Below are 14486 nucleotides of genomic sequence, written 5' to 3'. Positions count from 1 at the left end.
TTAGACTAAGAATAAAAAGTGAGAAGATACACAGGGGGTAATAAAAAAACAACGATTCGAAAATAAACCTAGAATCCCATAACCTTGCCATTAATTTTTTTTCAACACAACCGACAGTCCTTTGCCATGACACATCAGGCTTAATAATGAACCACAAGAATTTCACCAAAAAAAAAACCGCGTTAATTCAGGTGCTGTGACAAATTCGATATGCGGCTTCTCCAGTTACACCGGTAAGTTACATTTTGATATAAAAAGTAAAATAACAAAAACAAAGACGTGCGTATGAATGCCAATTGAGACAGCCATCTTCTAAAGTTCAAATTAAGTGGTCATATTTGCAGATTGGCTATTCATTGTAATCTATCACAAGCATTAGCCTTTCAAAAAGGGCTAGTCGACTCTTAGCTGATGAAAATGGAAAGCGCTCTCGCTTTGTAGATTAAGTCATTTACTAGAATAGCCACGTGCATTAATCAACAAATTTTAACACACACGTGAGGTCACACGTTATGCAGTAGTATATATCGTTTAACGTTGTTGTTTACGAAACTCCAGAAGATTCGACTATTTATAGATAAAAGTTACTTGTGTACCAATATCATGAATATGCATGTTTATTGACCAGGCAAAATCTAATTGCTAAAATAGAGAGGACAAATCCGATACTCTACGGGATTGAAAGACATTTACTAGGTTTGGATTGTCCTAACCAATCAATAAACTTTGATTATACACGTCTCGTAATATCTTCCAATCAGGTAGCAAGAAAAATTCACGCACTAACTGTGCATCGTTCAATTCTTAATATCGACTCCTAGGAGTCGATAATAAAGTTATGCAGGCTTACATTTGTTGGCCGAAAAAAAATTTCCACTTTTGACCACAACTGTTTCCTGCACTATGTTTGTTTTAGCCAGGCAAGGGTATATTTTTCTAAATCTTTTTGCACCCCCCCCCCCTCCCCAAAAAAAAGAAGAACTCAAATGATTGTCTCATTATAGATGAAAATGACAAAAAAAAATACTTCGACTTTTAAGCTACAAGTCTATTGAGAAAATAAAATTACTTTTGATTTGACTGTTCATTTATCTCTATTTATTTTAAGTTGATTAAATATTGGAAATGCCCTCCTGTGTTAACAATAAGTCAATAATATAACATTACATTTTCTGGATAAGAGTAAACGCGATTCCGTTTAAGAGTAATAAGTTGCAGTTGTCTCCCATTCCATGAAATTAAATTTTTAATATATTCTCCCTTTGCAAAGAAGAATTACTTAAATATTAGTGCATTATTCAAAAATATCGAAATACTCTATACCAATAAACATGATAAATACTTATTAATTAACTGTAAATCTAATTAAAAAGAAATACTTAACAAATTTTGCTTTGTTGAAAAAATATCACAGAATATGTTTCTTCCCTGGTTAAGGGTAGTTGGATAAAGGTAAATTTCCGGGTTAAGAGTAATTCCTGGATAAGTGTATGACAGACGTGCTCAAATAAATATTTAAAACGGAAAGTCACGTAACAAATGGCAAGATCAAAAGCGCAAACACATAAAAAAAATAATATCACAAAAATACTGAACTCAGAGGAAAATGTAATCGGAAAGTCCATAATCACATGGCAAAAAAGACAAAACACATCAAAAACGAATGGACAAGAACTGTCATATTACTAACTTGGTACAGGCATTTTCAAATGTGGAAAATGGTGGATTAAACCTCATTTGCACTGTTTCCTCGTGGTCACATGATTATTTTTGAAAATGAAAGGCAAAATGCACAAATCAATGGGTCAGTGTGAAAACTGTCTAATTATGAGAAAATAAAGGCTGGCAGGTAGGTGAAACTTACACAGATGAAGAGATAAGAAAAATGAAGAGATTGATGCCCGATTTATATAATTCCAATGCCCTCAGTCGGCTCCAGAAGCGACGAATCAGTGCATCTATTTTGGGTGGGCAAATATCCAATTTTGATTTGGGACGAGCTCTGACGTCCCACAGCCCCAGCTTGTCTGGCATAACAGCCGTCGGACGTCAGAGTAATCTCGGACTATATATCATTGTGTCATATGTTTTCGTATCATTTAAATTTCAAACACATACATGTGACATGTTTTTCGGTTTCTATATTCATGTTTAGTACTGTAAAGAATTAATAACCCTTTTCAAGTAATAACCATAACCACAGCTTGAAAAAAACACTCATTTTAGGATTTTTTAGTAATTTTCCTGTTCGTGTACTGATTCATATATTACTTCAAATGAAAACATGTGACACCGTTTTTTGACATTCAAAAATCGTAAAGTTATCGGACCCAATAAAAAATCATAGTAAGCATTGACAAAGCAATCTAGATACCTAAAACCAATTGACAGAATATAATTTAAATTTTGAGTAGACTCTTGAATAAAAACTAAACACAAGAAAAAACGTAAGAAGTGAAAATTGTTATTAGTACGAAAACACATCAAACGATGATATACATGATATATCTCCCAATAAAAAAGCCTGGAATATCGATATCCCCAGGCTTCTATTTCCTATCATGATTTCCTTGATATGTTGTTGCTGCTCTTAAGGAAGCTAAAGTGTTGGGTCGTGTTGATTAGACTTTAGTTTTCTATGTTGTGTCTTATGTATTTCGTCTTTTTTCTTTTTTAGCCATAGAGTTGTCAATGTTTCTTAATTTTGATATATATTTTAGACACATGAGAGGAAGAGGAGGACCAATGAGGGGAGGTATGATGAGGCCCATGGGACCAAGACCTCCGTAAGTATACAATGGTAATTATTCAGGTACTTGCATAATACACTAGATGTAAACATTTTAAGAAATAAATTTGAAGTACATGTGATCCAGTATGTCAAATTCAGAATCGAAAGTTCAAGTACCTTGTACTCTAGCAAAAAGCCCGTGGAAGAAGACAAGGTACCAAAATATAAACTGAAATCCATCTTTGTTTGTTACAGAGCCAAAATAAATTACAATTTCACTTATACCACCACCTTGACTATGGAAAGCCAATACATTGTACCAGAGTTGAAATCTGGAAAATCTGTGACCTGTAGTTAATATGTAGAAGAGGCCAGAAGAAATTTGAAAGTTTTTTTTTAAAGAGGAAAGAATAATTATAAACATGGTAAAAAGTATTCACTAGTTTCATCAGGAATAGAAAGAGTGAAATTCTAGATACAGATAAAAGGAATTATATTTGTTATTTGTCAATGAATTTACCATTCAAGACAGCAAGTGAAAACAACACTCAAAAAGTAAAACCTGTGTTGATGTCAACAATGATCATGATGATACATTCCTAAACAAAAGACAGATGCCTAAACAATAGTTTTGTTGTACATGTATCTATTTTTAAATACATAACTAAAACTCATGATGAAATTAAAGTTTATAAGCATACATGTGTATGTTTCAGTTTGAAACAAGTGCACATATTTTTGAACATGTTTAGTTCTGAATGAATTCTTTTCAAATGAAAATACATTATTCATAAACTTACTAAGGGATAAAATATTTCTTTCTTTTTACAGATTCAGAGCCTTCATACCACATATCCCATTCGATCTAGTTCAGGTAAAGGTCCACAAAATAATGAGTGACTGTTTATCATGTGTATCTATAAAAAATACTTATAAGAGAGCAAAATACTGTCTTATAAATTAACATATATGTCTTCACAATATTTAAACTTACTATTCTATGTAAAATGCCAATAAATTTCACAACAGAAAGAGACAAAAATATGCCAATAGAAAAACACTCTTAGTATCAAAATAGCAGAAAGCTTTAAGATATGACAGACCACAACTTCTTATGACGTTTCTGACTTTATAAGCACTTGAAAATTTGACAGTATATCATTGTTCTAGGATATTTTGGCTGATGTCCCTTGCTATGATAAACTTCCTGGTTAATAATAACATAATTTAGAAATTGTTTCCTTAAAAGATTTTTTCAATTAAAAAACTGTTGAAGTTTCATAACTGTCTCCAAATGTGTTTGGTTCTATGCTACAGGAAACAGGAAATTTTTATAAAAATGACTATGATATTCATGTCAACACGGAAGTGTTCAGTACTGGGCTAAAAACATCAAAATCAAATATCAATGAAAATACAATTTTTTGCTGAAACAATGAAAATTTGAACATTGTACCACAAATTCACAATATATTACACATGTGTATTTTTATATTTTCTATTTACAGTGTGAGACTGTTTTTACAAGAGCTAAGCCAGCACCAGATGATAAAAACTTCACAGATGTAAGTATGCCATGCATTTACAGTCAACCATAAAATTGAGAAATGGGGAATGTGTAAAGAGACATCAGCCCATCTAAAGAGCAGAAAACAGCATAAGGCCACCAATGGGTCTTCAATTCAGCCAGAAATTCCCACACCCAAAAGTCACGAAAAGTGTGCTTCAGTTGGCTCCCAAGTAAAAATGTGTACCAGTACTTGTTTGGTGAAAATTATGTCATACTAAACTTTGAAATATATAAATGAACTAAATTTTAAAATCATACAAGACTATAAACAAAGACCTGAGTCTCCTGACTTGGGACAGGCGCAAAATTTTGACGGGTTAAACTTGTTTTTTTTAGATCTGAACACTTAACTTCTTTTTGCTGATTCTTTTTTTGTGTTTACTTTTCTTGATTATTTCTGACAATTTATTTTCACTACTATTCTGAGTACATTTTTTTTATATTCATGTAATAGAAGATCCAAGATTGACAAGTTTTCAACCATTTATATTGCATATTCTAACTTCTTGGGTAAGCTGCAAAATTAAGGTGCATTACTGATATGGCTTGTGAAAATTGTTGAAGCTGACAAGTTAATTTTGTAAGTGCATGCACATTTTGATATATATGTATTTTATTGATGAAACAATTTTTTGCTTGTGATATTAAAATTTTAAAAGCATGATTTGACAAGTATGGTTTTGTTTTAATTGTGCACCATTGATATATACAGAAACTTTGTTTCAAACAAAAAATTTTGGAACTATAATATATCATCATAATGAACTGATAAATACTGTTATTCTTTCTTTTATTGGACCTAATTTGAATGTAATAGTGCACTATTTCAATGTTGTACATATTATCTTTTTCAGGCTCTGCTTAAAAGACACAATGACTTAACACCATCAGCTACAGAACAGTCGGCCATATTGTCCTTAGTAACAAAGATTCAGGGTGCATTAGATGCTTTAGTTCTAACACCAGCAACATTTGAACCTGCAGTATGTAAATATATGTACCTTTTGATAATTAGTGGGACAGAATCCCAAACAATGAAACAAACACATTTTAAAATAACAAAACAAAAAATTAATGATGAATGGTAGTTTTCTCATATTGTTCTTGTTAGAGTGTTGTGTAGCAGGTGATACCAAATCATATTGTGTTTTGTAAGAATAGAAAGCTGAACTGTGTCCTTTTATTCATTAAATCCATATCATTTGAACTCTGCTTGGTAGTTGTCAGATTATAAAGTATGTTCCCTATTGGAATTTTGAAAACAAGGAGTTGTCACATTGGCAATCATACAACATCTTATGTTCATATTTAGGTATTAACGCTGTCATTCCTTCTTCTACAAATGACAAGGGTCTTTATGACATACATGTTATATCATCCTCCAAATTCTCTTAAGTTCATATTTGTATCAAATGTAAAGACTACCAAAGGCCTTGCCATCATCATTGAATTCTTCCATAGAAGCAGCTATTAAATCATTCTGTAGGGAATTAGAGGATGATCTGTGAAATTTTGCAGAAAAAAATAATGATTTTAAACAAAGCTTTATGTTATGTAGTAAAGTGCTTAGGGTAGTGTTCTGTTAGACATACTTTAGAAGTACTGTATAGTAAAACTGACAATTTGTTTTTCAAGTTTTAAATTTTAATAACAATGATATGATCTTGCAAAACAAGAATCACATGTGTGTGTAACCAAACTATATTCAACTGCAGTTGCCATGTTTACTTTATATATATTGACATTTCAGCAAATAGAAGAGGTCCGACAGATTGGATCATTTAAGAAAGGAACAATGATGGCTGGACACAATGTAGCTGATATAGTTGTTATGTTAAAAACTTTACCTACCAGTAAGTATGAAGGGGCCATACTTATTATCCAAAACTTAAAGGTTCTGTTTATGTTAAAAACTTCACCTACCAGTAAATATGAAGGGGCCATACTCAGGGGCGGATCCAGTCGTTTTAAAAAGGGGGGGTTCCCAACCCAGAGTAAAAAGGGGGGGATATAAAAAAGGTTTGTTTCACAAATGTATTGGATAATTTCTAAAATCTATGTGGGTACATGTACTATTTTTTAAGAAGTTATGCCACTTTTAATTACATTTGGAAAATTGTATTGTTTTCTCTTTCGAGCATATATGTTTCTTGTAGGATTATTTTGAAATTTATATCAAAGGTTTATATCAGCCATACAAGATCTAGATTGATTTTAAGCTTAGATTTATTGTGTAGAGACAGAATGCTCCTTGGAAATAAAAAAAATTATGAGGGGAACAAATTTTAAGCACATCTTTATCTTACACTTCTTTATATTGCATAGAAAATTAATGAAGGAAGTTTGGATAAGATAAACCTAAATATTATTTGAGTTATTTCCCTTAGACAGATAAAGTATACAGTGCATTGGTGATAGACCTTGCAGTGCTGATCTTTTTTCTTATTTCACCTCTTGAGATAGAAGTCAATTTAATAAGGATTTTATACAAGTTATAAGGGTTTTTCATATCCTACCATTCTTAACTTTAGAAATCAAGATAATCCTGACAGCTGTACTTGACCAAGTAGATTGGCGGAAGGTTTATAATATTTATGATATGGCCCATATAACATGTTAAACAGTTTTATATACACTTAGTTTTTCATTTTTATGCCCACCTACAACAGTAAAGGGGCATTATGTGTTCTGGTCTGTCGGTCCGTTTGTTCGTTCGTCTGTTCGTTCGTTCGTCCCGCTTCAGGTTAAAGTTTTTGGTCAAGGTAGTTTTTGATAAAGTTGAAGTCCAATCAAATTGTAACTTAGTACACATGTTTCTAATTTTAATGCTAAATTAGAGTTTTTACCCCGATTTCATCGTCCACTGAGCATAGAAAATGATTGTGTGACTGGGGCATCCATGTATATGGGACACATTCTTGTTCAAACTGACTTAACATATTGAGACTTGAAGCATTAAAGATTTTTGGGGTTAGCATGTATCCTTTGCAAACTTGACTGATAAAGATGTCATCACTGTCTATTTATCATTTACAAAAAATAAACATCAAATTTTAGTGCATTGAGGTCTCAGTATAATAACAACAATTATTGTAGACAATATTTTGTTAAAACAAAATATATGATATAAATTAAAAAGATATTATAGAAGTTGCTGACATTTATAACATTTGATCTCTGGTGGATAGTTGTCTCTCTGGCAATTATACCACATAATCTTATTCTATATATTATTTAAGCTTTTCCACTTCTTTTGAAAAAATACAATTAAGTAACATAAATATATGATAAAGAGAATAATAACCACTAAGTGTAGGACAGCATTATTTGAAGCATGTAAATATGTGTGTCTTTATCATGTCAAGAATATAAAATTAGTAAGTAAAACCACAAGTTTTGTTTAGTTTATAATGTTAATTAGTTAAATATGATTTAAAGTGGAGCAACATGCACTATATACATGACATATCTATAAAACCTAAACCATTATCTGAATTTACTTTGAAAAATAGGAGGAGTTTTAGAAATATTGCATAAATGTAAAAGAAAAATTGGTCAAGTATACAGAAATATTTATGAGTCGCAGATTTCTTTACAGTAATATGTGCAAAAAATAATAATACAGGCTTTGAAAATTATGTAATGTCTCATGTGTTGCTTCATTTTTGTGTTTTATATTATGATCTTTGAATCATCTTTTTGAAATTCTCTTTTAAAAATGTTTATTTTAGTTGTTGTAGTTCCTTTTTATGTTTCAAAAAAAAAGTTTTATGCCCATATTTTGCAGAGTTTTTTTGTGCGGAAATAGTTTTAGAATGTGGGGAATTGCTTAGTGATGAAACATGGAGAGTAAAATTATTGTTTACAATTATTTTTGGTACTCTATTATTCTATTAGTTTATAAATCATTAAACTATCATTTCTGTTTAAAAATATTCTTTTTTTCATTATTTCTAACTTTAACATTTAACTTTGCAGTGGTAAAAAAAGTCAAACACACGAAACTATGATAGAAAAGTTGTTTTTAGTTTTTTGCAGAGGAAGCTGTAGCTGCACTTGGAAATAAAATCGTAGAAGATATGAAATTAACAGATCCACAAGAAGGTTAGTGTTGTTAGTAAAGGAGAAGTCAATAAAATAAATGTATTGGCTACTTACATACATTGTAGTGAAAACCAAATTGGTTAGGAGTACGGTCAAAGTTAACATGACATATGAAACAGTTTAACCGCACACAAAAGACTTTAACATGTTTAATGGTTTACTTTTATAAACTCTTATTTGGATGGAGAGTTGTCTCATTGGCACTCACACCACATCTTCCTACATCTATTTACATTTTGTAAAATCATAAAACCAAAAGGCAAATAACATTTTAGTAAAAATTTCATGATATTCTTTATTTTTCTACAAATTCTTTTTATATCATCTGTGTGATTTTTTCTGTCATGTTGGTACCAAATTTCAGAAAATCCACGACTTGACAATTTTCCAAATGTTTTATGATTTCATACATAACTATTAAAAATATGGAATTTTGAAGAAATACCACCCACAACTGTTTATATTACATTGTGGATATGCAGTACACATGATACAAGAGAAGACTAAAGTAATTGAAATAATTTACATTTTTTTCTTATCTATATTTCAAAGGAGTAGGTCCGGTAAGGACCGATTTTGGCCTCAAATTTCAGTTTCATCTGACGAAAGATTTTGACCACTTTTTAAACACTTAAGTGTCTATTTTATATGTTTCGATTAATTTATGTGAAAGTTTTTAACTTATTTCGTCATTAAAAATGGTCCGATTCAAGCTCAAATATGAAAAATCTACCAAATAAGCGAAAAAATGTAACTTTTCAGATGGTTTTTGTCAAAAACGAAAGTGGCCGCATCCGTGTTCATCCTCAACCTTTATATATGTTATGTATTATCATCAAATACAACTTCCATTTCAATATTTTGGATGAACACGAATGCGGCCACTTTCGTTTTACACGGAAACCGTCTAAAATTTAAGTAAAATGCTGGAATTGTTAGGTTTGAATAATTTAGCATGACTTTATGGTGCTAGTACCAATATATGTGCATTGTTTTGTAAAAAACAGCCCATATTTATGTAGCAGCACCACTTAACTATCCAATAAATAACTACAACTTTACATGTTAACGATTTTGTAAAACTGCCAAATTTTTACTCCTTTATGTGACGTATAAAAAAAATTCTGACGTCAGACACCCAAATCAATCAATGTGTTTGTAGATAGTAGATGTTTTTGTGTTCTTTGGAATTGTTTCTTTTAAAATTGTTATACGATGATGACTGATGTACTCATATTTTGACTATTTTATTTATTGTGGTTGTTTATTTAAAGCATCAATGTAAATATAACGGAATTGGATGAGACTGTTATTAAACTAAAGTGAGAGGGTTAGGGCTATAAAACCAGGTTTAATCTGTACCAAGTCAGGAATATGACAGTTTGTCCATTCGTTTTTGATACGTTTTGTTATTTGATATTGCCATGTGATTATGGATTTCCGAATTGGTTTTTCTCTTAGTTTTTGTGATTTTACTATATATTTCAGTGCTGAGTATGCTGAACAATGATACAGGATTTGAGATAAGTTCAGCAGACGCCACAGTAAAATGTCTTATCACAACTATACCACCTAATCTGAATAAATTAGAACAAGATTTACATTGTAAGTGTTTGGAGCTTTTCCAGCATCAAATTACATGCCAGTCATGGCAGTCACTTATTTTTAGAATCCCTCATAAAAATTATATGTAAATACCATTAATGGTCTCCAATTTTGTTGTTGAAATAAATAACAGGATTACGAATGTTTGAATTGAATGTAGACATGTCTTTATGATTTGTTTTGGAATTTTGATACACTAAGTATGTTCATTACACACTAAAATCGTAACAAACCTTCTATCTCCTATCCTATGTATTGAAATGAACTAGAAAACAGTCTAATTGAGTGTTGGGTAGGTGCTCTTGCTCATTTAAAGATTTTATTTTTTTTTATTTTTTTTCAGTGGATGGTAAATTAATGCAGGCACACTTAGCAGGAATCCGACATGCCAGATGGGTGGAGGAAAATGCTTGTCATTCTAGGTAAAATTGAATATTATACAATTACAAAATTATAGGTCAATTATACATTGTTTTGCTGTTATATAGAATTAACAAGATGTATAATTGCTAGTGACCAAATTATTCTCCAAAGATGATCCCCATATGATTTTCAACATTGATGAAAATAAAACTGAAAAGGCAATAGCAAAACATGAATTAATACCATGTTCACAGTTTTTTTTATGTTTTGATAATTTTTTCCTCATAAAATATTCATATTTTCAATTTCTCGGCATTATTGAAGTGAAATTCTCAAAATTCTGCTCATTGACCCCAAATCATAATTTTTTAACCCAAAACGGCAAAATTTTGAAAAATTTTATGAGGCTGTACAAATTCCTCACACTGAACGATGTCCATTCCAAATCTTTTGTACATAAAAAGACATTTTATGTCTAAAAACTATACTAGTTTGGATTCAATTCTTCCATATTCTTTCCAAAAAAATGTTCCCTCATTTCAGATTCTCGTAAATTCCGTAAATTTCCTCTGATTTTGACACGGTTTTCAACAAACGGAAGCGCAATGTTTACACTTTCATCCGGGTATTCAACAAAGAAAGATAACTCATGTTTGCACTGTTTTGAGCGGGAAATATAAAAGATGTATTCCGTTCCCAGTAAACCGGGACTCATCGTCGAAACGGTTAAGTAATCATTTATGCCAGATGGAAAACAACATCAACAAACCACTGAAAAAATGCTCCCTTCTTTTGACAGACACATAAAAAGCGTTATAAGGGTTCAACTATTTTATCCTTCCTACCCCTTACTTGGTATCAAGATGTCAAAGTTCAACAATAAAACCAATGTTTATTTTAGTTGAATAAAAAAAAATATCTAGTAGAAACAAGAATAAAACATAGAGATTTTGATGTCATTATTGAATAAGTGTCCATATGTTGAAAATTTCATTGTTTACTTTTCAGTATAAAAGTATTGATAAGGTTATTACGAGATTTGAAGAACAGATTTAAAGGATTTGAACCTCTAACACCATGGATTATAGATCTTCTGGTAAGGCTATTGTTTATAGCATAGATTTGATAGTCTGATGTATTGCTTTTTGTCAATAATACTAGAAATTAACTTAAGGCTTTTTTTTTATTAAAACACAAAAAAAAAGAAGATGTAGTAGGAATGCTAGTGAGACAACTCTCCATTTAAGTCACAATGTGTAAAAAGTAAACCATTTTAGGTACATTTTAGGACTTCAGCTAAAGCATTTAGTCACACCAATTAGCAAGCTATACATTATACCTATGGAAGATTGAAAAAAGAGCTACCTCATGTGGAAACCGTTTTGGGAGACCTGGATGAGTTTCAAACTCTTACAAAATATTATTTCTCACTTATCTATATTTAGAATTTATCTGAGTCCCATGTATGTTTTAAGGATTTTGATGAACACATTGAATAAAGGAAAAATTAATCTGTGCCAGCATCATCAGGGATCTCCACGACCTGTTTAACGATGGCGCCCCGCCATCGTTCAAATGTCTTGCGCCATGGTCAAATGACTCGCGCCATAGTTCAATTGTCTTCCGCCATCGTTCAAAACTGTGGTCGTTTTTATAGCCTGACGCCATTTTTGTAGCAATTATAATCAAATACATGTAATTGCATAACCCTCAGGCTTTTTTTTTATAGTATAATCCAATACAGTTCTCACGCCTGAGGGATATCCGGATTAAAATCGCTAATCACTTGTACCTGAGCTTGTACAGGTAGATCAACAAACCAGAAAGGAGAATATTATCTGTAGATAGACGATTCATTTGTCGAATTATTTAACTAAGTTTCTGCAAATGCTTATGATAATTCAGATTAAATAAATAAATTAATAATCCAGTTACAAATTTTAACAAGTCAAACACCGTACACGTGCTTTTGTTTTGACTTACGCAATCAGCATCCCCCTTTTTAAGAATTACAAAATAAAACGTAAAACAGTAATTATTATTTCATTTCAAATAACTCGAGTACTGCTGTATTGTAACGATAATATAGAATTACTTTAAAAGTTAAAAATAATAAACTTTTAATATTTCCTGTGAAGAAATATCGTATCGTAATTCCGAATTCATTTCGTAGTTTACAATGAAAATGATACATCCGCGTTTCCGGTTTCTATTCAGACTCGAAAGATGCATGTTGCATAGCATCGATTTGCTAAGTAAAGTCATTAAAAACCTTTTCATTTGACAATGTTTGTTAAAAAATACAAATCTTTTTTTACCTTTTACTTAACCCTTATGACTCGTTTTGTCGTTGCTGCAAATCAGCCATACTGGTAATGGTTTCATAACTTCTGAATTTGACAGTGTCCGTGAAAAACAAGCTCCACATGATTTTTAACCCCCATACCAATTACCAAAAATAGCAAGAAACTACATGGTGACCTTTGTGATAGCTATTGGTCATTCTAAGGGAAAGGGAGGGGACATGAGGGCTTGTCCTTTGAAGAGTTACAAACGGCAATTATGGAAAATATATATTCTTCTATATATTATTTATAATGAAAATTCATATAAATATAATTTTAATAAGCAATGAATTAGCATGTTCACCTATCCTTATGTGGAGAAATGAAATACTTTCGATCACGCTACACTGTACGGCGTAGATACAATTTATGATGGTGAAAGTTCCTCCATGGTTCAATTTTCATCCATGGAGATCCCTGATCATGCAGTACCTAACTCTTGCTTTAATTTGAAATTTAGAAACTTGTTTTTTTTTTCGTTTTTTTCAGGCTCACTACTCAATAATGAACAATCCAGCAAGACAACCAATCTCAATCAACATAGCTTTTAAGTAAGTTTTTTTGTTATTATAAAAAATATGCATGTAGTATTTGCCACTCGATGTTGAATTCTCATCATCGCCCATGTTGTGTAGGAGTCTCCATATACTGCTGTCTTTCAGAGATTAAAGAAAAAAAATGTTGCAATGATTTTATGATATAATTACAGGAGATGTTTACAGTTAATGTCAGCAGGATTTTTCCTTCCTGGTTCTGTAGGAATAACTGACCCCTGTGAACAAGGTGCAATCAGAGTACACACAGTGATGACCCTAGAACAACAAGATCAAGTATGCTTTACATCACAGACATTGTTACGTGTCCTCACTCATGGGGGATATAAACAGGTTCTAGGATTAGAGGGAAATGCTAGTAAGTTATTGTTGATGCTAATAAACATAACTAAGCTGTATGTATACGATTATAAGAATTATTGTGTAATGTCAGGTGCTTATTCCAGACAGAATGGTGTATGCATATTTCTACATGTATTGGGGTAATTGGGAAATGTTGCGTAATGTTTTATGAAAGAATTCTTTTTTATCTCCCTTTGATGTTTTTATTGAGTAAAATTAAAATGAACAATGGCCATCAAAGACCATAGTGTAAGGACGTAAACAACAAGAGGTAATCGTATGGCCTTCTACAATAGGAAATACCCATACCTTATAGTAAGCTATAAAGGCATACAGTAACAAACAACATCTACTTGTTAACAGCTTTCTGGTTGGGGACATAATGAATGTGGATTGGTTTAGCATGTTTGTGAGGGCTCAGCTCTACTCCCAAATTAAACAACTGTTGCAACAACACAACATGAGAGATATTTGTATACATTAGGTTGTGGCTCAACAGATCAACAGAAAGGAAATAAAAAAAAAGGACAAAATACACAAAGAGTTGTAAGAGTACTCACGGTTATATTATGCAGCAAGTCAAAAGCCAATTTTAATCTATAAAAACACCATGTTTTTTCTTCTATAGACCAGTTTGATTGGGAAAATAAGATTTCTGTATTTTTTTCTTTTTGTAATTTTTTGGCTTATCTGGACCAAATATCAATTAAGTATATATATTCACAGGTATAGCTACAGACATGAGTGTATGGGAAGGAGTGGTCGTTACACCATCAGACAAAGCTTATGAAAAGCCAGAGAAGAAGGAAGGAGAAGAAGAGGAGGATGAGGAGGACGAAGAAGGAATGGAAACACAAGAATAAAACAATGTT

At 31.5% G+C, this 14486-nt stretch overlaps 1 protein-coding gene across 1 annotated transcript; it reads left to right on the top strand.

The window, feature by feature from the left end:
* The first annotated feature begins 210 nt into the window (after nucleotides 1–210).
* LOC143048885 (interleukin enhancer-binding factor 2 homolog) lies at nucleotides 211–14486 on the top strand. The gene is made up of 13 exons (XM_076222754.1): nucleotides 211–233; nucleotides 2721–2786; nucleotides 3563–3605; nucleotides 4240–4296; nucleotides 5156–5284; nucleotides 6052–6154; nucleotides 8340–8405; nucleotides 9894–10010; nucleotides 10354–10432; nucleotides 11382–11469; nucleotides 13208–13269; nucleotides 13428–13630; nucleotides 14341–14486. The coding sequence occupies exons 1-13, from the start codon at nucleotides 211–213 to the stop codon at nucleotides 14475–14477; spliced, it is 1173 nt and encodes a 390-aa protein (XP_076078869.1). The 3' UTR covers nucleotides 14478–14486.

The sequence above is a fragment of the Mytilus galloprovincialis genome, chromosome 10 (assembly GCF_965363235.1).
Source record: "Mytilus galloprovincialis chromosome 10, xbMytGall1.hap1.1, whole genome shotgun sequence".
NCBI classification, from domain to species: Eukaryota; Metazoa; Mollusca; class Bivalvia; order Mytilida; family Mytilidae; genus Mytilus; species Mytilus galloprovincialis.
Note: the sequence above shows the minus strand (reverse complement) of the source record. Positions and strands in the feature narration are given on the sequence as shown.